Source organism: Papio anubis, chromosome 11 (assembly GCF_008728515.1).
Source record: "Papio anubis isolate 15944 chromosome 11, Panubis1.0, whole genome shotgun sequence".
Classification (NCBI taxonomy): Eukaryota; Metazoa; Chordata; class Mammalia; order Primates; family Cercopithecidae; genus Papio; species Papio anubis.
Genome location: NC_044986.1, coordinates 41,993,254 through 42,015,150, shown reverse-complemented (window position 1 = coordinate 42,015,150; position 21,897 = coordinate 41,993,254). Strand labels below are relative to the sequence as shown.

Below are 21,897 nucleotides of genomic sequence, written 5' to 3'. Positions count from 1 at the left end.
CTTCTTTATATTAACAAGTGGAAGTATTATGACATAGGACTAAAAAAGAAAAAACAAGTAAAGTAATTTTACTTCTTTTCTAAATTAGCTGGTTATAATAATTTAGAAGTTGCCGAGTATTTGTTACAACACGGAGCTGATGTGAATGCCCAAGACAAAGGAGGACTTATTCCTTTACATAATGCAGCGTCTTACGGGGTAAGTTCTTCCATGTTACCTTTAAAATTTTGTGGAATTTTAAAGTGAAAGTCAGTATTGCAGCTCAAATGGAATTTAGTTTGATGTTCTCATTTTACAGAGAAGTAAATGGGAGAGCTGAAGAAGTTAAATAACTTCCAAATTTCAGTTCTGAATCTGTTCTAAGCTTGCTGTGTGATATGCGGCGTATTGTTGTTTGTTTTATTATCTGCCTTAACACCTGTCTCTTATTTTCAGTGAGATGTTGGTGATTGTGTTTGTTGGTACCCAGAAAATCCACTGGGGCACCAAAGGGGTAGATGGAATCTGTACAGATTCAGACGCATTGTTCCTGACTTATTACAGTCCCAAATGTTACATTCAGAATTGACCATCTTCAGTGGTATAGTTTGATTAATTGAGGAAGATTGCTGCTTTATAAATTTAGTAGTTATAACATTTGAATAAATTAGAAATTATTAAAGTCATATTAGTCTAGTTTCCTGCTAAATAGAATTCTTAACTCTTTTCTAGATAGTTTCTCAAGTTATCGAAATGTCCACTGTTATTTATAAGTTGTGATGCTGGGGGAAAAGAGTTTTAATTTTCATTTCCAGCAAGGAAAGAGTTTTAATTTTCATTTCCAGAGTAAGTTTGAAAATGTGGAAGTAGGTACATAACTAGTTTCTTCTTAAGAAAGTAAAGTATGACAAAATAATATTTCAGACTCTAATGGGTATTTTCTTTTACAGCATGTAGATGTAGCAGCTCTACTAATAAAGTATAACGCATGTGTCAATGCCACGGACAAATGGGCTTTCACACCTTTGCACGAAGCAGCCCAAAAGGGACGAACACAGCTTTGTGCTTTGTTGCTAGCCCATGGAGCTGACCCTACTCTTAAAAATCAGGAAGGACAAACACCTTTAGATTTAGTTTCAGTAAGTGATGGGCTTTTTGAAAAATCTCAATGCTTTTCTACTTTTTAAAATTCACTTGATGTTGTTATAAAATGTTTTTGTAGTCAATGTGAATGGCCAAATCTGGTTTTTAGCCTGATTTTAATGTAAGAGTTCTTTAGTATTCAAATATAATAGAATTATAAAGTAATATAATTATTCTTCTGTAGAATAGAATTATCAGTCAGTTACTGTATACTGAGTATTTTGGAAATAGGAAAAAGAAGTAAATGATATAACTGCTTACGTTAGTTAGGTAACTAACCAGACCCAGGCCCTCTGAGAATGCTGTTACAGTGCATACAGCGCAAGATGGTACAGACCGTGGGTCTTACACACAGCCCCAACTGGGAACATTGCCCCCAAGGTGCAGCCACAAAGCCTGCTGCCAGTAGAGTTTCCTTTTCCTCCCACACCGCCTCATCCAAGAGTTCTTGTTTCTCACCCTGCCTTAACCATTCATGAAACGAGCTTATTATCCACTTTCCTGTGGAGGTCCTGTTTTCCTTCCCCTCTCTCTGGAGCATGGAGCAGTTGTAGGAGCTTCCGCTGAACCTTCCACCTCTGCTTTGGGCACTGAAGCAGATGCCTCTCTTGCTTCTACCACTGAGGACATTGACTAGAGCAGTGAAAGGAAAGGAAGAAGGAATTCTTTTTGAGATGAGAAGGAAGGGGAATCTTTTCTGCAGACTGCTTTCTACTGAGAGAGATTCCATTGTTCCACATTACAATAAGAAACTGAGGTAGTTCAGCTGCATTGGGGCTTAAGTAGATTTTTCTCAGCCAGCTAACAACCCAGCCATATTTACAACATTAACTCTTCAGGGAAATATCTTTCTAGCTCCAAACTACCATAAAAGTGAACATTTGGAATTCATTCCACCCATATGTCAGTCGACCAGATATAATTAAGTGACAATGAAGCAAAATGCTCTAGAGAACATACAAGGGCTTTAGAGTCAGACATACTGGGCCTAAAATTCCAGCTCCACCATTTAAGTTGTACAATCTTATGAACTGCCTAACCTCCAAAGCTTAGTTACCTCATCTATAAATAGGGGTAAAATATATCTGGTTAGTATGAGAATTAAATGGGGTAATTTACTTAAAGTCCTTGGCATGTTATCAGGTACATAAAAAGCACTCAATAAGTGGTACTGTTATTATAAACAAATGTCATTTACAAACTGTGAGTACAGTGGGAATGCACAGACTGGGGGAGAAGAAAGGTGATTACTGGAATAGGCAGAACAAATGACTATGAAACAAGTACTGATATACTCCTTGCTGAATATTAGTTGAATGTTATGAAAGAATAGTACATATTACCGATTAAACAAATTAATGTACCTATAAATGTGAGGACTTTTTTCCATTCTAGCAGATTTTTTTTTTTTTTTTTTTTTGAGATAGAAGTCTCGCTCTGTCACCCAGAATGTAGTACAGTGGCACAATCTGGGCTCACTGCAACCTCCGCCTCCCAGGTTCAAACGATTCTCCTGCCTCAGCCTCCCAAGTAGCTGGGATTACAGGCATGCGCCACCACACCCAGCGAATAATTTTGTATTTTTAGTAGAGAGGGGGTTTCACCACGTTGGCCAGACTGGCCTCAAACTCCTGACCTCAAGTGATCCATCCGCCCACCTCGGCCTCCCAAAGTGCTGGGATTACAGGCATAAGCCACTGCACCCGGCCCCATTCTAGCAGATTTGATTAAAATTATTATCTTTTCTACCCACCTTCTCTCCAAAAAACTTTCAATTTTGAGGAACAAATACATTGCTGAATATTTTCCAGGAAATACAAACAATTCTGTTTTCTAAAGTTCTGTGTAGGTAGAATTACTTCTTTCAGAATAACTACAATATGACTAAAATCTCTTACCTTTTAAGATTGGTATTTCTGTAATTCATTGTGCTTCTCAGTCACAATATCAGAATTAGGGTTTTGTTCATGCTTTGCCATATTTAGGTTGTGTTTTGATAATATGTATTTTGGAAGAGATGTTCTCAGTTATGTCTTATATTTTAATAAGTTTAGCTGGATACAGGTTGAATATCCCTTATCGGAAATGCTTAGAACCAGATGTGTTTTCAGCTTTTGGACTTTTTTTTCAGATTTTGAAATACTATACTCAAGCATTATACTTACTGTTGAGCATCCCCAATCCCAAAATCTGAAATCCAAAATGCTCCAATGAACATTTCCTTTGAGCTTCATGTCAACATTTAAAAGTTTTCAGATTTGGGATGTTTGACCTGTATTAACCTCTTTGCTTCACTTTTTAAAATGAATAATCCTCCATTGTGATAATCCTGGCACAAATTGCTGGGTTTTGTCATATTTTAAAATATATTTTATTAGGTATAATAGCATTTTAAAAGTTGCTTATGGCAGATTTTGTCTCTGACACGTACCCTAGGCAGATGATGTCAGCGCTCTTCTAACAGCAGCCATGCCCCCTTCTGCGCTGCCTTCTTGTTACAAGCCTCAAGTGCTCAATGGTGTGAGAAGCCCAGGAGCCACTGCAGATGCTCTCTCTTCAGGTCCATCTAGCCCATCGAGCCTTTCTGCAGCCAGCAGTCTTGACAACTTATCTGGGAGTTTTTCAGAACTGTCTTCAGTAGTTAGTTCAAGTGGAACAGAGGGTGCTTCCGGTTTGGAGAAAAAGGAGGGTGAGACATTCTACAAAAATAACCTTCTAACTGGTATTATAGCCCCATATTTGACATTTGGGATACTAAAAAGTCATTTTTAACCTTAAATACAAGATATTAGTATCAAATTAGTTAACATAGCCTTAAAAAGGTTTAGCCTTGTGTTGCTTTCTTCCTTCCAAGTTGAGAGTTGAAGAGTCTTGTGCTACTAACCTACTCTTTATTTATGTATGTATGTATGTATTTATTTTTGAGATGGAGTTTTGCTTTTGTCGCCCAGGCTGGAGTGCAGTGGTACGATCTCGGCTCACTGCGGCCTCTGCCTCAAGGGTTCAAGCAATGTGCCTGCCTCAGCCTCCCGAGTAGCTGAAATTGCAGGAACCCACCACCACGCCCGGCTAATTTTTGTAGTTTTAGTAGAGAGGGATTTCACCATTTTGGCCAGACTGGTCTTGAACTCCTGAACTCAGGTGATCCACCCGCCACACCTCCCAAAGTACTGGGATTGTAGGCGTGAGCCACCATCCCCAGCCCTTAATCTACTTTTTAGATGTAAACTTTTTCTGTTAAAATTCATCTCACCTTATGCAACAATGTGGAGCTTGTTTTTATAAACTTTTTTGTGAAGTAGCTTACATCCTGAAAGATAGGAAAACTGGTTTTAAAAATACAGATGCAATTAAAAACAAAGTTTAAAATAAAAATGAGAGTACTGAGACTGCCCCATTGATTAACTTATTTCTAATGTTGAAATTTTATAGCTTTCTCTTGTTCAGTATTGTATCTTAAGTGGCTATTAATATTTGTTTTTGAAAAAATAATTATTTTCTTCATATATAGTAACATTACAAGACTTTATTGTTATAGTGATGAATGAAATACATTATTCTGATGTGAAATTCCATTTGTTTTGGATTTTTTTATTTCCCAGTTCCAGGAGTAGATTTTAGCATAACTCAATTCGTAAGGAATCTTGGACTTGAGCACCTAATGGATATATTTGAGAGAGAACAGGTGAGTAGATGATCATATTGTTTGGATTAGTGGTTTATGGAAACTCAAGGAAAATTTGGAACATACTTGAAATGAGCTGAACCATGTAAGCTATTGGGGGAGAATGATTTTTAAGAAATGACATCAGTCAGCCTTCTAATTTGGCTTGACCTTGGAACTTCCATTTAGTTCACTAGCACACAATTGACTCATGTAGTAATGGTAAAATAGCTTTCTTGAGTGGGAAGTTTAGCTTATTCAGTTCTTGAAGTAAGTTATCCTTGAGCACTGTCTATTCAGTTATCTCTTTTAAGCCTAACACTTTTCTAGCTGCTATGGGAAGATATATGAATATGCCAGCCATATCTGGGCTTTTCTAAGCCGTCTCAGTTTAAAGTACTCTGTCAGAATACATTTACTGATTTTTGTTGTTGTTCAGAAAATAATGTTACTGTAGATTTGCACTCTAAGGGACTTTCAGTGTAGTTATGGAAGTGGAATAAGAACATATGGCCGGGCGCAGTGGCTAATGCCTGTAATCCCAGCACTTTGGGAGGCTGAGGTGGGTGGATCACAAGGTCAGGAGTTCAAGACCAGCCTGGCCAAGATGGTGAAACCCCCGTCTCTACTAAAAATACAAAAAAATTAGCCAGGCACGGTGACAGGTGCCTATAATCCCACCTACTCAGGAGGCTGAGGCAAAGAATTGCTTGAACCCAGGAGGAGGAGGTTGCAGTGAGCCAAGATCACACCACTGCACTCCAGCCTGGGTGACAGAGCAAGACTCTGTCTCAAAAAAAAAAAAGAACATATGAAAATTCAAGTTTTACCATAGATTTTAGAAATTTGTAGAAGGGAGCTGGGCACGGTGGTTCATGCCTATAATCCCAGCATTTTGGGAGACTGAGACGGGTGGATCGCCTGAGTTCAGGAGTTTAAGACCAGCCTGGCCAACATAATGAAACCCTGTCCCTACTAAAAATACAAAAAATTAGTCGGGCATGGTGGTAGGCGCCTGTAATCCCAGCTGCTTGGGAGGCTGAGGCAGGAGAATCGCTTGAACCCGGGAGGCAGAGGTTGCAGTGAGCTGAGATTGCACTTTTGCACTCCAGCCTTGGCAACAAGAGTGAAACTCTGTCTCAAAAAACAAATTAAAAAAAACCAGAAATTTGAAGAAGGAAAAGATTACTGTGACCTAGGCTCATCGGGGAATGCTTCATGGAACGTGTGTAAGTAAAACAGGATTTTTAAGAATGGCTTCAATTTCATGAAGCTATAGTGTATTACTGTATTAAAGATAAAAGGGTTACTTTGAACAGTGATGCACAAGTACCTTTTGGCATAGTCCAGACTCAGAAGGAACCATTGAAAGACATTGTATAAATAGGGTTGGATGTAGAGTGATGGTAGAAAAGTATTATGGAAAAGATAAAATAGAATACTTGAATGTGGTTAATTTGAAAGTGCGTTTTTGTTTCGCATTTTAGTTCTGCTCAGGTTCTTATGCTAAATGGAAATAATATTTTTTGAAATGTTTAAAATAATCTGGAGTAAATGTGTGAATCTTATATATTATGAAAACACCAATATATGAATGTCCGCCAAATAAGTAAGCATTCTAAGTAGTTTCCTCCTCTTTTGTAAGATCACTTTGGATGTATTAGTTGAGATGGGGCACAAGGAGCTGAAGGAGATTGGAATCAATGCTTACGGACATAGGCACAAACTAATTAAAGGAGTTGAGAGACTTATCTCCGGACAACAAGGTATTTTATTGTAATAATTGCTGTTGTCAATTTAACAGTTTGCTTAAAGGCAACCCTAAGTGTACTAAGTTATAATTTAAAAATATATGTGAAAGAATCTGTTTAGTAGGAAGAATACTAATTTAGGATTCAGGAAACTGGGATCAAGTCTTAGCTGTGCTACTAACTTAAACTTACTGAGCTGCTGCTTGCTGTTAACAATGTGAACCTAAGTAAAACTTCTGGACCATTCAGAAATTTGGGGATTGTTTTAGCTCCTGAAAATAAGGAAATTAGTTGAGATTATTTTCTGAAGTTGTTCTAGCTCTAAAATTTTATTATTTTAAAGGTCCAAAACTTAGGTATCTCATTTCTTATGGTAATATAATAGATAATAACTAAGTGTTCAGGCTAACCCACAAAGTACTGTACTAAATCTCTTACATAGATAAATTTGTAAGAACTTGGGATGAAAATACTTGAAAGCAATAATGTTGCAACTGAGGAAATTGAACAAAACAAAGTTGAATAATAATTTTATTTCTCCTTAATGTTGGTGCTTAAGGAAAATGCAAATTGCATTTATTCAGCAGATGTTAACACTTTATACCAGGTCTGTGTATAAAAAGGTGAATTGTTTTAAGTGTCAAAACCACATGTAACTTTATTGTTCAACTGAGGGAGTGATTTATCCTGGGGTCAATAATATTCAATAATTGAACATCCTGGCCATACATTTGGGGTTAAAGAGAAACCTCCATCAGTAAAAATGAAGGTATTTTCAGGAAAGAATGTATGCTAGCCAGGATGGGGTCCACCGCTGAAGAAATAAGAGCACCTCTAAAAACATAGATGATTCAAGCTAAGGAATACTTTAAACTGATATTTTAGAATAAGCTCAGTTGAAGGTAGATGTATTTTACTGCCTGATAGGAACTAGGATAAGATATTTAAAATGCAATATGGTGTTGGCTGTTTCTAGTATAGAGGACAAATTTTTATAAGATAAAGAGGAGGAAAAATCCATGATTTCCTGAAATATTAGTATACAATATAATTAGCACTAAAAATGAGGAACTAGAACCCTCAGTTGTAGACCATCGTTGTGACTCTACTGGAATAATACTGATCTGGTATGATAAAAAATACGTTGGAGTACCAGGATAACGAGAGTCTTTTAGGAAAGAGGCAGGGTAGAAAAGGAAAACAGGCAGTATTTGTATATTAAACATATCACAGCTATTAGAACTGCACTGAAAAGCTGAAAGGCTCAATGACAGAAATGGATACGTTGCCTCCAAACGGCAGAGGTACTTCCATGCCACCTCTGGTCCTGTAGTCACTCTGATACATCCAGCTCCACTTGGATAAGGAGAAACGTCATGAGACAAAATGCTGTGTCTGATCTAGCATATCAGGGTCACTTTCCTACATAAAATTACCATCTTCCTTATGTTCATTCAAAGCCAAGATTCTTTTTTGTTCCCCCAATCTGATGTTAGTCAACCAACAGGGATTCCATACTTACACCTGATTTGCAAAGTGGAACTGGTAGCTGCCTATGATGATTTTCTAACACTCTTATCATGCTGACTTATCTTAACAGCCTTACCTATTATTCCGTGCATCAAGTCAATAGATGACTAGTACCATACTGATCTTTCAGTATTGATAAACATCTTGTATATGTTGCAGATGCCTCAGTCAAGCATTTGTCACAGTCTTTATTCTATAAAATACTCTCCATATGCTCTTCATAATCCATAAAGATTATTGCAATTCAGCCACTTCTGTAAGTGTTTATTAGCATTGGCATGTTGGTAGTAGTCCTGTTCTTCAGACCATAGCTTAGAATCAGAATAGTGCTCTTCGTCTCCAGAGGCAGAGTTCCATGCACTAACCCAGCAGTAAAGGATTTGGCCCCTACATGGGAAAACAGCAGTGTTGGAGATATTGTTGTAGAGATTAAAGGAGAGAGTTGTGCTACAAATACACCAAAGGAATTAGAAAATTCTGTTTAAAATTCCATTTAAAAAACTTTTATAAGAGTAAAGATACAAAAATAGATATGATTATCTTGATCATTGACATTTGGAAAACACCATAAATTCATTGCTGAGATAAACAATATATTATGGAACAGAATATACATTCAATAGGTGGTAAACTATGAATTTCTCATTCTGGGGTGATTTAAAATTACCTGAGGCTATGCAAGTTTCTGTCATAATTCTTCCTCATATTTACAAAGAAGAAAGATTAAATGTTGAAAAGACTGCATAGTTAGTAAAGAAAGTAATTTGAAGAAGAAAATGTGTTACAAACTCATTAAGAATAGGAGATAAAGAAGAGAAAGATTTTCTGAAATATTTCCACAAAACCCCTTATAACTTGTCAGGTCAAAAAGTAGTAGTCTAAATGCATTGTGATGTGTGTACTGGTTTTGATCCTAGAACAAAAAAAAGGACATTAATGGGGAAAACTAGTGAAAAAATGACGTCAATAATTTAGTTAATAAGTGTTTGTTTTTTTGTTTTTTTGTTTTTTTTGAGATGGAGTCTTGCTCTGTCGCCCAGACTGGAGTGCAGTGGCTGGATCTCAGCTCACTGCAAGCTCTGCCTCCCGGGTTCACACCATTCTCCTGCCTCAGCCTCCTGAGTAGCTGGGACTACAGGTGCCCACCACCACGCCCGGCTAATTTTTTGTATTTTTAATAGAGACGGGGTTTCACCGGGTTAGATAGGATGGTCTCGATCTCCTGACCTTGTGATCCACCCGCCTCGGCCTCCCAAAGTGCTGGGATTACAGGCGTGAGCCACCACGCCTGGCCTAGTTAATAAGTTTTGACAAATGTGCTATGGTTATATAAAATGGTAACATTAGGGGAAAGTGGGTGAAGGGGACATAGGAACTCTGTACTTTCAGCCTTAGAAAATATCTAAATTATTACAATATAAAACGTTTTTTAAAATTGATAGTAAGCAGCCAGGTACCGTGGCTCACACCTGTAAATCCCAGCACTTTGGGAGGCTGAGGTGGGCGGATCACCTCAGGTCGAGAGTTCAAGACCAGCCTGACCAACATGGAGAAACTCCATCTCTACTAAAAATACAAAATTATCCAGTTGTGGTGGCGAATGCCTGTAATCTCAGCTACTCAGGAGGCTAAGGCAAGAAAATCACTTGAACCCAGGAGGCGGAGGTTGTGGTGAGCCAAGATTGCACCAGCCTAGCCTGGGCAATAAGAGCGAAACTCCATCTCAAAAAAAAGTTTAAAAAAAAAAATTGGTAGTAAGCATCAGAAAAATTAGGTAGTTATTTTTGGTTTTGATGTTCATTGTTTATTGGCAATTTATTTTTCTACCTTCAAATTTTGTTTCATAGGTCTTAACCCATATTTAACTTTGAACACCTCTGGTAGTGGAACAATTCTCATAGATCTGTCTCCTGATGATAAAGAGTTTCAGTCTGTGGAGGAAGAGGTATGTTCATATACCTTCAATAGTAGGTTGGCCTTGTATATTTAGTTCACTTTGTATGCTCTTATTTCTTCTTCTTCCTTTAGTTTGCATTATATAATTTTCACCTATAAATGCTATTTTCAAGCTGATTAATAACTGTCTCTAGAAAATATTACTCATGAATTTATAAGACTCATATTCTTTGTTTTTGTGTTTGTTTTTGTATTTTTAGTAGAGACAGGGTTTCGCTGTGTTGCCCAGGCTGGTCTCAAACTCCTGAACTCAGGCAGTCCACCTGCCTCGGCCTCCCAAAGTGGGGCACCATGCCCAGCCCTCATATTCTTTGAATAACAAAAATATTACAACCTGTTTTGTATTCTCAAAAGTAGAATCAGATGAGTCAAGAACCATGTTCCCCAAATCAGAAAATACACAAATGCTAATGCACATATATTTCAAACCATTTTTCTGACAGATGCAAAGTACAGTTCGAGAGCACAGAGATGGAGGTCATGCAGGTGGAATCTTCAACAGATATAATATTCTTAAGGTAATAAATTAGTGAAAGTAAAGTTTTCTGAGACCATAGTTTTCAAAGCCTGAAGCCATAAGTAACTTTCATAAGAATATAATCTGTCTAGCCTGGTAAGTTCTTGACTTGGCATCAGAGACTATTTTGGGGAAGAAGATACCCTTGGAAGGTTAATATTCTCCAAATCCCTGTGCTATTTTTAATAACTGATAATAATTCAATTCTTGTTGAACATATTCAAGTGTACGGGTTATGCTTTATCTTGGGGTAATGCTAAATACTATAGGTTCAAGACTTTATATAAAGTACTGTTAAAGTACTCTACTGTAACAAAGCTGAATTTTTTATGTGGCAGATACCATCTTTATAGTCATACAATGCTTGCTTTTTTATCCTGATTGACTACAGGTTTCTGAAAGTCCCCAAATATATTACCTTTTTATAAATTTTAATAGTACTCTCTTCATCTTTTCCAAAAAATATATATTTTTAAAATGTTTTGAGTCATTTGGTGACTGTCCTGTCTTACTGATTTCAGTTACTCTTCTTAGGAACTTTTTCAACATTATGTTTTTCTTGAACTATAGTAATCAAAACTGCACACCATACTTCATGCATAATGAATTTGTATTAACTACATTGATGCAGTATATTCCTAATAATTGTAAAAATAAGACATAAAGTTAGAATGAAAATGTGGCAAATGCCTTTCTAATACACAAATGTTAAACTCTGAACAGTATCAAATCTTTCAGCTGTATTGTATTACTGTTTCATAACATACTATGAGTATAATATTTAATCAGAGAAATACGTGCCTACTACAGGTACATTTCAGTCAAGTCCGCTTTGTCTACAAGCGTTAACAAAATGTGTGGAGTTTTGTTAGGAGTGAGAACAGGAGAGAGATTGTGTGTTTGATTTCTAAAGTAGTTGGATTTGAGAAAGATAACACTGTTTTCTTCCTCTAACAAAGGTATTTTCATGCAGTGTTTAATGAAAATTTTTTCAGTGATGAAACAGGGTTTTGTTGTTGTTGTTCCTTTTTAATGCATAAATGAGATATATTTGTGACAGTTATGGTCCTTGATTAGATCTGTGGTAATATTTTGCGTTATTTGAGCCAAGACTAACACCATCAGCTTCCGGGTGTGCTCTAGGAACCAGCAGGGGGCTGTAGCACCTTTAAGCACAGCTAAGAAACGACGCTAGTATTGTGAATTTTTTTCCTAGAAATACTCCTAATGAGACTAACATCCACCTTAAAATCTTTTGCAGACAAAAATTTTCAGAATTAGAAGGTCGAGGGAGTAATTGTGTGTGTGTTGGGGGCTGGGGGACACTATTTCAAATATTCTTAATTTTAAACAGATTAATATGGCACTCTGAGACACATACATTGGGGGAAAAAGGATACTCGAAATTTCTAGTACTTAATACAGAAAAAACTCGGCATGTCTGATTTGGAGGTGTTTTTGTAATAGTTTTAAGTTAATGAGACTGGAAGTGTTTTAATAAATTAACAGTATTCCTGAGCTTCACATATGGCCTTTCTTTTCTTTGAATTTTTTTAATCTTCAAAATGTACCTATACTTCCAACTTTATGGTTGGGACAAAGTATTTTTAGTTGATTAGAATAACACATTTTATATTTCAGAGAAAAGTTTTGCCTACCTTCTAGCTAAATGTATGGCCTATCTTTGGTTTAGATGAAGAAGTCAGTAAGTAATACTTAAAGATTTGGTTTTTCTGGTTTATTTTTTATAGATTCAGAAGGTTTGTAACAAGAAACTATGGGAAAGATATACTCACCGGAGAAAAGAAGTTTCTGAAGAAAACCACAACCATGCCAATGAACGAATGCTATTTCATGGTAAGATTCTTCCCTACCGACTCTACCACTGTTCTCCACATTAGGATAGTTTTTTTTGTTCAGATATGAAATAATAATAAGCCTGTATATTCTTTATGTCATTCTTTTATAATAAACCTAGTATTTCTGTAACTTTTACATTTATGTTTTCAACTTCTTTTGAATTTGTGTATTTTATAATGGATTGTTTTTAAATAAGATTACCACAACAAAAAATAGAAATGAGAGTGTTGACTATCTTTTCCTTTTTTCTTTAAATAGTAAATTTTGCTTATGGTCACTCTAAGAAATTTTGTGTTTTACTTTTAACTAGTTGATTGAATTAAAAATAAGACCTGGGAATCACCTCAGAAGAAGATATACATCCTATTCTGATTTTGATTCTAAGTATCAAACCCACACAATTTGACAACAGCCATTGTTATTGAACCTGTAGAGGTTTCTAATGACTGTAGAATTGAAACCATAGAATTAAATTGAAAGCACAATTACTTCTTATTCTTGGAATTGTCTACTTTTTTGTATTATAAGCTGGCAGGTGTTGGTTAGTCTTTCAAATTTTAGCAAAGTTAAATATATTAATGTAGTATTTGTGAGGCCTTCAAGTACATTACCCATAGTAGTTCCAGTCTATTTCTTCATTTGTCCTTGATTGCAGAAAAAATTCAGAGACCTGTAAAGTTCTTTAAAACACAGTAAATTTCATTATACCCTGGGAGAAAGGCTATAACAGAATGGATTCATGTGCAGTATCTAAACATGTTGCACTCCTTATTCCAAAACCCTAAATAATTATCATGATAATCTCTTGACACAGAGCATATTTATTATCTGTTAACGTGATGGTTATAATGTGGTTTTTCTAATTTGTAATATAAATAATTTTGGTTTTCCCAAGTTAATTCAAAAAGTGATTCTATTCATCTGTATTTCTGTAAAGTAGAATTCAGTATATTTTACTGTCTCTCTGTGGACAGAGAACATGATCTTAAATGAATTAGCTGTGGTTTCTTGACTTTTTCCATCCGCCACTCTACTCCACTCCCAAGGAAAGAGGAAAGGGAAGTCAATATGCAGGGCGTGAGGGAAAGCACCACATTTGCAGATAGAACCTTGTATCGCAGTTGATGAAAGGCAAAAGTGGAAGGATAGAAGAGAAGAGGTATAAGAAAGAGAATAAGAATGTGAAAGTGGGGCCAGGCACAGTGGCTCACGCCTGTAATCCCAGCACTTTGGGAGGCCAAGGTGGGTGGATCACCTGAGGTCAAGAGTTTGAGACCAGCCTGACCAGTATGTTGAAACCCCGTCTCTATTAAAAATACAAAAATTAGCCAGGTGTGGTGGTGTGCACCTATAGTCCCAGCTACTCAGGAGGCTGAGACAGGAGAATTGCTTGAACCCGGAAGGCAGAGGTTGCAGTGAGCCAAGATCATGCCACTACACTCCAGCCTGGGCCACAGAGTGAGACTCCATCTCAAAAAAAAAAAAAAAAAGAATGTGAAAGTCTACTTGGGCCACTTGATATCTAAAAACAAACCACACAGGCATAGGCATCATTCTAAGACCTAATTGCATTTAGCTTTGCTATCTAAAGTGAATTATGAGGCTCTTGGTGTTGGATTTTTATGGATTTGCAGTCTGGCATTTGGTAACTCTTACATTGATATTTCAAGTTGGTAACTCTTACATTGATATTTCAAGTAATCTGTTTTTCTAGTTCAATCTGTGTCCTTATTTTAGCACATGAACCAGCACTCTATTAGAAACATTAGTTGATGTTAGCAGTTCTTTATTCTAAAATAGTAAGCTGGCTGACAGTTAACTTGTTACCCTTTTTCGTTTTGGTTTTATTATTGTGGGGCTGTATATTTAAGAATTCAATTTCTAAGAAACTAGTTTTTTACTTTTTCTTCTAAGATAAATTTTAAATTGTTGTTACCCATCTATATGTGTTTCAGGGTCTCCTTTTGTGAATGCAATTATCCACAAAGGCTTTGATGAAAGGCATGCATACATAGGTGGCATGTTTGGAGCTGGCATTTATTTTGCTGAAAACTCTTCCAAAAGCAATCAATATGTATATGGAATTGGAGGCGGTACTGGGTGTCCAGTTCACAAAGACAGATCTTGTTACATTTGCCACAGGTAAGAGATCACTTGTTCTCATTTATTTTGGTAATAATCAGATAAGAACTAGTTACATTTTTGAGGGCGAAGCATTATGTTGGACAGCCTTAGAAATGCAAGCTAGGCATGTTTTTTGTTGTTTTTTTATTATACTTTCTAGGGTACATGTGCACAGTGTGCAGGTTTGTTACATATGTATGCATGTGCCATGTTGGTGTGCTGCACCCATTAACTCGTCATTTACATTAGGTATATCTCCTAATGCTATCCCACCCGCCGCTAGGCATGTTTTAGTTTGCTTTTGGCCTTCTCACCGATTATAATAATAGCTAATATTTATTAAATGATGCGTATGGGCCAATTATAATTTAAGCACTTGACCTGGTTGACTAATCATTAGAATATCTGGTGCCTTAAAGCATACTGAGTAGAAAGTAACATTAGGCATGAAAGAGGCTTTATTGTAGCCCTTGAGTATTGTAGGACTCTGTGGACTCTTTAAAAATCTAGTATTCAAATGCTAAAATGGCATTATTTGTCAAGTCTAATTATTTGATTGCAGTGCCTGAGCCTCTCTTCCACTGTGATACGATCCTAATCTTCAATTTGCAATACTACTGTAAGAACTTAAAATTAAAACATTGATCCTTTTCGAAAGGAAATAATAATCAAATAACTACTTTGCACTTTTTTTCCACTTTTAATTACCTGTTCTAACTCACTTGTTAAAAATCATTTAAGTAACTTGTCCCTAACTTAAAAAATCCTTATAGGCAAAAAGTTATGCCATTTGAAAAATCCAGTAAGATTAATTCCTGAGATTTATTCAACAGGGCACTGCTTATTGAATATATAGAGCAGTAGTTTATCAAGCATTAGCATGCATTAGAATCACCGAGATGGCTTGTTTAAATCACAGATTCTTAGGCTCTACCTTCTCAGTTGCTGATTTAGTAGATCTGGGGTGGGGCTCTAGAATTTGAGTTTCTACCAGGTTCCCAGATGTGACGCTGTATTTCTGACCACTGATCTAGAAAAAACCCTTAGAGCAGTATTTTGCACTTTGGCAGCACATTGGAATCATCCAGGGAACATTAAAAAGCTATTAATGCTTGTGTCCCACCCTCACAGAATCTCATTTAATTAATCTGGGGCATGATCTGGATATTAGAATTTTTTAAAGCTTCCCAGCCGATTTCAAAGGACTTCCAAGCTGAAGAATTGCAGTCATGGAGGGAAACAGGTTCTTTCTTTGTGTTTGTTTTGTTCTTACTGTTATCCCTCTAAATTTAGGACTGCATAGGTAGTACACAGTAGGCCCTCCTGTGTAGGATCTCCCGCTCACTTCTATTTTAGATCATAAATTGGAGTGTTTAGGAGGCATGTAATTTCCTGAGATTTTGTAAATTTGAACACTGCTGTTTTTATTTGTCATATATGGTCTGAAGGCTAAATAGTTCTAATTATTAGTAATAAGCAACATTCTAACACCTCCCTTTTCTTTGGAAGATAGAACCATCAACTGGTCTACTGACATCTCCTGTTATCTTCTAAAAGGAAACAATAACATTAATACTAAAAGGTTGTTTGAAACTAAGAAAGGCCAATCACATGCCTGAGAGAAGTGGGAGGATAATCTACTGAAACTGGTGGTGAGGGGATACCTATCTAAGGAAGTACCATTTCAGAGGAAGTCTGAAAATTGAGTGGGTATCAGCCAGTGGAAGAGTGGTAAAATAGATCCCATTCCAGTGATGGAGAAAATTTTATGGATGGGGACCATTAATAAAGGAAGTTTGGCCTTTGTGAAGAAAAGAAAACTAATGTGCATGGGGCAGAATGAACATAAAATGAGATTCAAGAAATTGAAGCCATTGTACAGAATTTCTCCAAGTACAGTGAGCAGCCTCTAAAAGGTTTTAAGCAGAAAAGTGATTTGATCTAATTTTTGTTTGTTTTAATTACTTGGATGGGAAAGGTTTGGACAGGAATTAGAGAAGAAACAGGAAGACTGGTTTAGAAAGCCATTGTGTGATAGTCCAGGTGAAAATTTCAGTGATTTGACTTAATAGTGACAGTACAATTAAGAGTAAATGGATTTCAAATGTATTTTGAAGGTAAAAATCAACTAGACTTAATTAGACATGTGTCCAACTTTGCAAGCCACTTGATGGAAGACCCTTAAACCTTCTCCTTCCCACTTTGTCATTGACTTGTGTTTTTTGCTGAGACACAAACAAGGTGGTAGAGTCTGCATCTGTATAAGGTTATTACCTTTTTCAGGTTTTATAGTTAAAATAAGGACTAACTAAATTGACAGATTATTTCATTAATAAGAGTAATAGAAGACATTCTTAAAAAGTTTTTTTAGGGGTAAAATGATAAAAACAATTATAAGTATTTATTAAAACTTATGCCGTGTCCACACATTGTCATATTTATGTGTCACGTTTGCCTTCAGGGTGATCTTTTCCTTTTCATTTTATAGGCAGCTGCTCTTTTGCCGGGTAACCTTGGGAAAGTCTTTCCTGCAGTTCAGTGCAATGAAAATGGCACATTCTCCTCCAGGTCATCACTCAGTCACTGGTCGGCCCAGTGTAAATGGCCTAGCATTAGCTGAATATGTTATTTACAGAGGAGAACAGGTAATGCAGTTTTATTTGTTCATCTTCAAAAATGCTAGAGAGGCATACTTTAACTTTTTACTAATCTCTTGACAAGACATACTACTTTAACTGGATTTTTAAAAAAATTTTATTTGGAAATAATTCAGATTTGGAAAGTTACAAAAATAGTGAAGAGAATTCCCTTATAACCTTTACCTAGATTTCCTAAATGTTAATATTTTGTTCTCTTTTTTCTCTTTTATCATTCGCTCCTTCCTTCCTTGTGTGTGTGTTTGTACATTTTTTTTGTGAACTGTTTGAGAGTAAGTTACAGGGCATATCCCTTTACCATTAACTATTTCGATTGTAAATTCCTAAAAACAAGACTTTATTCAAATTTTGTCAATTGTTCCGGATTTTTTTTAGCTCTTATGATTGAAATCTTGTATTTAACAGCCTGTCTGTAGCAAAGAAGTATATAATTGTGTTTTGCGCTCAGTGAAAACCAAAAGTAGTTCTAGAGCAGTGTTGTGAACTGGGGGTAGGTATCGGAATCACCTCAGTTACTAAAATCAGACATGAACTTAGTATCCTTCCTAGACTTGCTGATTGAAAATCTAAAGAACTGTAGTCAGGGTAAAGATGTTTTGAGAAAATGTCCCTAGATGATTCTTATCTACAACACTAATTTAGAACCTCCTCCCTAAGACTAGGAATACTTACAGAAAGTCTATTTATCTTTCAGGAAAATTTGTGTACCATTATTTGAATTTGTCTTTCTCTTCCAGGCTTATCCTGAGTATTTAATTACTTACCAGATTATGAGGCCTGAAGGTATGGTTGATGGATAAATAGTTATTTTAAGAAACTAATTCCACTGAACCTAAAATCATCAAAGCAGCAGTGGCCTCTACCTTTTACTCCTTTGCTGAAAAAAAATCTTGCCCACAGGCCTGTGGCAAAAGGATACAAATGTGAACGAAGTTTTAACATTCTGACTTGATAAAGCTTTAATAATGTACAGTGTTTTCTAAATATTTCCTGTTTTTTCAGCACTTTAACAGATGCCATTCCAGGTTAAACTGGGTTTGTCTGTACTAAATTATAAACAGAGTTAACTTGAACCTTTTATATGTTATGCATTGATTCTAACAAACTGTAATGCCCTCAACAGAACTCATTTTACTGATACAATACTGTGTTCTTTAAAACACAGCATTTACACTGAATACAATTTCATTTGTAAAACTGTAAATAAGAGCTTTTGTACTAGCCCAATATTTATTTACATTGCTTTGTAATATAAATCTGTTTTAGAACTGCAGCGGTTTACAAAATTTTTTTCATATGTATTGTTCATCTGTACTTCATCTTACATTGTCATGATTGAGTGATCTTTACATTTGATTCCAGAAGCTATGTTGAGTTGTTACTTGGGAAAGATTGAGTTATCAGATTTAATTTGCTGATGGGAGCCTTTACCTGTCACTAGAAATCTTTCTCATTTAAGAACTTATGAATATGCTGAAGATTTAATTTGTGATACCTTTGTATGTATAAGACACATTCCAAAGAGCTCTAACTATGGCAGGTCCTGATTACTAAATAAGCTTCTTTATGGCCTCAATTTCTAGCTCTCATGTTGGAAAATTTTCTAAAGTCATTCTGTGAAAATTAGAGCAAAGTGCTCCTGTTTTTTAGAGAAACTGAATCTTGCTGTTGAAAATTACTGTGTTCTTTTCGTGGAACATAAGTAGGATGTTACATTTCCAGGGTGGGAAGGGTAATCCTAAATCATTTCCCAATCTATTCTAATTACCTTAAATCTAAAAGGGGGGAAAAAAATCACAAACAGGACTGGGTAGTTTTTTATCCTGAGTATTTTTTTTCTGGTTCTTTTTACTTGGTTTTATTGCTGTGTTTGTAGCCAATCTATACATCATGGGTAAACTTAACCCAGAACTATAAAATGTAGTTGTCTCAGTCCCCTCCAGGCCTCCTGAATGGGCAAGTGCAGTGAGACTGGTGCTTCTTGCTCCTGGGTTTTCTCTCCATGATATTATGCCCAACTGGAAATACGCTCTCAGTTTGTGCACCATGTGGTGACCAGGCCTGTGTTCACTTTGGCAGCTATAGAAGGAAATGCTGTCCCATAAAATGCCATTCCTATTTTCTAATATAAAACCGTTTTCCAGGAAGCATGCTTAAGCATCTTGTTACAGAGACATACATCCATTACAGCTTGGCAATCTCTTTTACTTGTTGACTCTAGCTCCCTTCAAAGTCGAGGAAAGATCTTTACTCACTTAATGAGGATATTCCCCATCACTCTCTGTACCAGTTCACCTTTATTTTACATTTTATTCAGTCTGTAAATTAACTGGCCCTTTGCAGTAACTTGTACATAAAGTGCTAGAAAATCATGTTCCTTGTCCTGAATAAGAGTTGATCAGAGTAAATGCATTTCTGGAGTTGTTTCTGTGATGTAAATTATGATCGTTATTTAAGAAGTCAAATCCTGGCCTTGAAGTGCTTTTTATACAGCTCTCTAATAATTATAAATATCCTAAAGTCATTTCTTGGAACACAAGCGGAGTATGCCAAATTTTATATGAATTTTTCAGATTATCTAAGCTTCCAGGTTTTATAATTAGAAGATAATGAGAGAATTAATGGGGTTTATATTTACATTATCTCTCAACTATGTAGCCCATATTACTCACCCTATGAGTGAATCTGAAATTGCTTTTCATGTGAAATCATTGTGGTCTGTGAGTTTACAATATTGCAAACTGTGTTATTTCATCTAATCAATTGCTTAATGAGTGTGTTTTTCCATGAATGAATATACCGTGGTTCATATGTTAGCATGGCAGTATTTTCAGATAGCTTTTGTTTGTTGGGAAGTTGGGGTTTTGGGGGGAGGGGGCGTATTAGTACGTTGCATGAAATAGCTTACTTTATGATGATGGAATTGCTTTTTCTTTTGTCTTGTGATTTTTTTTTTTTGAAGTGAAATTTAACTTTTTGTGCAAGTAGTACTATTATACCCATCTTCAGTGTCATACTTGTATTGTATCACATTCCATACCCTCATTTAATTCTTAATAAAACTGTTCACTTGTTTTTCTGGGTAGCATGGTAATTACTGGAATAGTATAAATGTGTTGAATGGTCTTTGAGAAAATGAATTAAGATTACAATAAACCACAATTGCAGGAAAACAATGTAGTTCTGAGTCTAATAGTGATAAATAATGCAGTTTGAAGTTTGAAATATTGAATATTGTAGCTGTACTTGCTCATTAAAATGAAAGTAGCTGTGAGATGCTTTCAACATTTAATCTATTCAGCACAACTTTGGTAAACCTTAAAGCTCATTCCTGGGAAATTAATCTTCTTAACTTATAAAAAGAAATATATTTTTATTTCTGTGTCATATGAAAACATTCTTATAAGTTTCCAAATCTCAAAGTTAGTGGTATTTATTGCTATTAAAAGAAAGTATAATCGCATGTGTATATTAGACTTCAGTATGTTAAGTTTCGTTGTGTGTGATCAATTCCCTGCTTTCTATAAGAAGAGAATGATGGTGCAGATAATTCTTAAATCTTTTGGCTTTTAAATACCTTTCAGCAGTTCTGTGTGTCTGCTTCATTTAGGGTAATATGGAAGTATTTGCTGCTGTTTCAAGTATGCATGCCAGTCTCAGGTGTTTATTGTGATCCAGTTTGCAGGTTGATGAGCCAAGGAAACATGCAAATTTCCCAGAGCTCTTACGATCAGTACTCCTGACTGTGCCTTTACCTGCTGCCCTGTCCTATTACAGGACTAGCATGACAGAGGAAGCAAGTATAGTGGTGGTACTCATTTTTCACCAGAACTGTCAGACTTCTATAAAATTAAATTGTAATATGCCTTTCCCTGTCTCCTGTGTCTCCACACCTCCTACCCTTTTGTGCTGACTAGTTTAGACAGCCTATGACCTAAAATACTTAATTACTGCTCTTCACATAAAGCCATTATTATTAGAAGTGTTGTCTTCACCTTGTCACCCACCCACAGCTGTCATTTCCGTAACACAAATATATAAAAAGCCCCTCAAAGCAGTATGCCCATTTACTATAAAGCAGCGCTATACAAAGGTGTGATCTGCAGATGGGATTGGTCTGCAAACTGATATTGTTACCAGCCCATGGAGATACGAATACAAAAAGTAAGGGTAAACTTTTAAAAACTTTTGTAGCAAGACATTGCTGTAGTATTTTTTTTTCTTATTTTTCATTGAAATATTGACTTGCAGTGGGTTGGAAACTTAGAAAGAAACTGATCCTTCACAGATAATTTGAAAGGTTTCACATCTGATTTGTATACCAGTAGACTTAGCACCTAGCATATCTGGCACACAGTGTTCCTCAGTAAATTTTTTGTTAGGTGAATAAATAGCGATTAAGTGATCAGGCTGTAGGGTCAGATGCATATGGATTTTAATTTTTATTCTACCCCTCACCATCTGTGTGATCTTGAACAAATTATGTAACCTTTTAAGATTTTTATAACACTTTATAAGGTTGTTGAGCGTAATAAATGATTTTCTATCTGTGCTACTAAGCATTGTACTTGCCAATAACTGGTTATTATAATTAATATTATTTCCCTGAATACTCCAGAATTAGTGGCTTGAGTTTTCCCACTTGTCACAGAGACATAGAGCATAAAATTTTAAAACTGCAAGATGTATTAGCTACTAATTCCTTTATTCTAATGA

At 35.9% G+C, this 21,897-nt stretch overlaps 1 protein-coding gene across 5 annotated transcripts in view; it reads left to right on the top strand.

Annotated features, from left to right (window-relative positions):
* The window catches only part of TNKS2 (tankyrase 2), a 66,562-nt gene extending 46,208 nt beyond the window's left edge, over positions 1-20,354 (top strand). For all 5 annotated transcript variants that reach the window (XM_003903991.3, XM_021943472.2, XM_009214962.3 and 2 more), the window contains 11 exons: positions 89-198; positions 930-1,118; positions 3,559-3,811; positions 4,725-4,807; positions 6,432-6,552; positions 9,915-10,012; positions 10,467-10,541; positions 12,292-12,397; positions 14,356-14,542; positions 17,013-17,169; positions 17,919-20,354. In XM_003903991.3, the coding sequence (XP_003904040.1) occupies positions 89-198; positions 930-1,118; positions 3,559-3,811; positions 4,725-4,807; positions 6,432-6,552; positions 9,915-10,012; positions 10,467-10,541; positions 12,292-12,397; positions 14,356-14,542; positions 17,013-17,169; positions 17,919-17,981 (1,442 nt within the window). In that variant the 3' untranslated portion in view covers positions 17,982-20,354. The remainder of the gene's footprint in view (positions 1-88; positions 199-929; positions 1,119-3,558; positions 3,812-4,724; positions 4,808-6,431; positions 6,553-9,914; positions 10,013-10,466; positions 10,542-12,291; positions 12,398-14,355; positions 14,543-17,012; positions 17,170-17,918) is intronic.
* Positions 20,355-21,897: the final 1,543 nt, after the last annotated feature.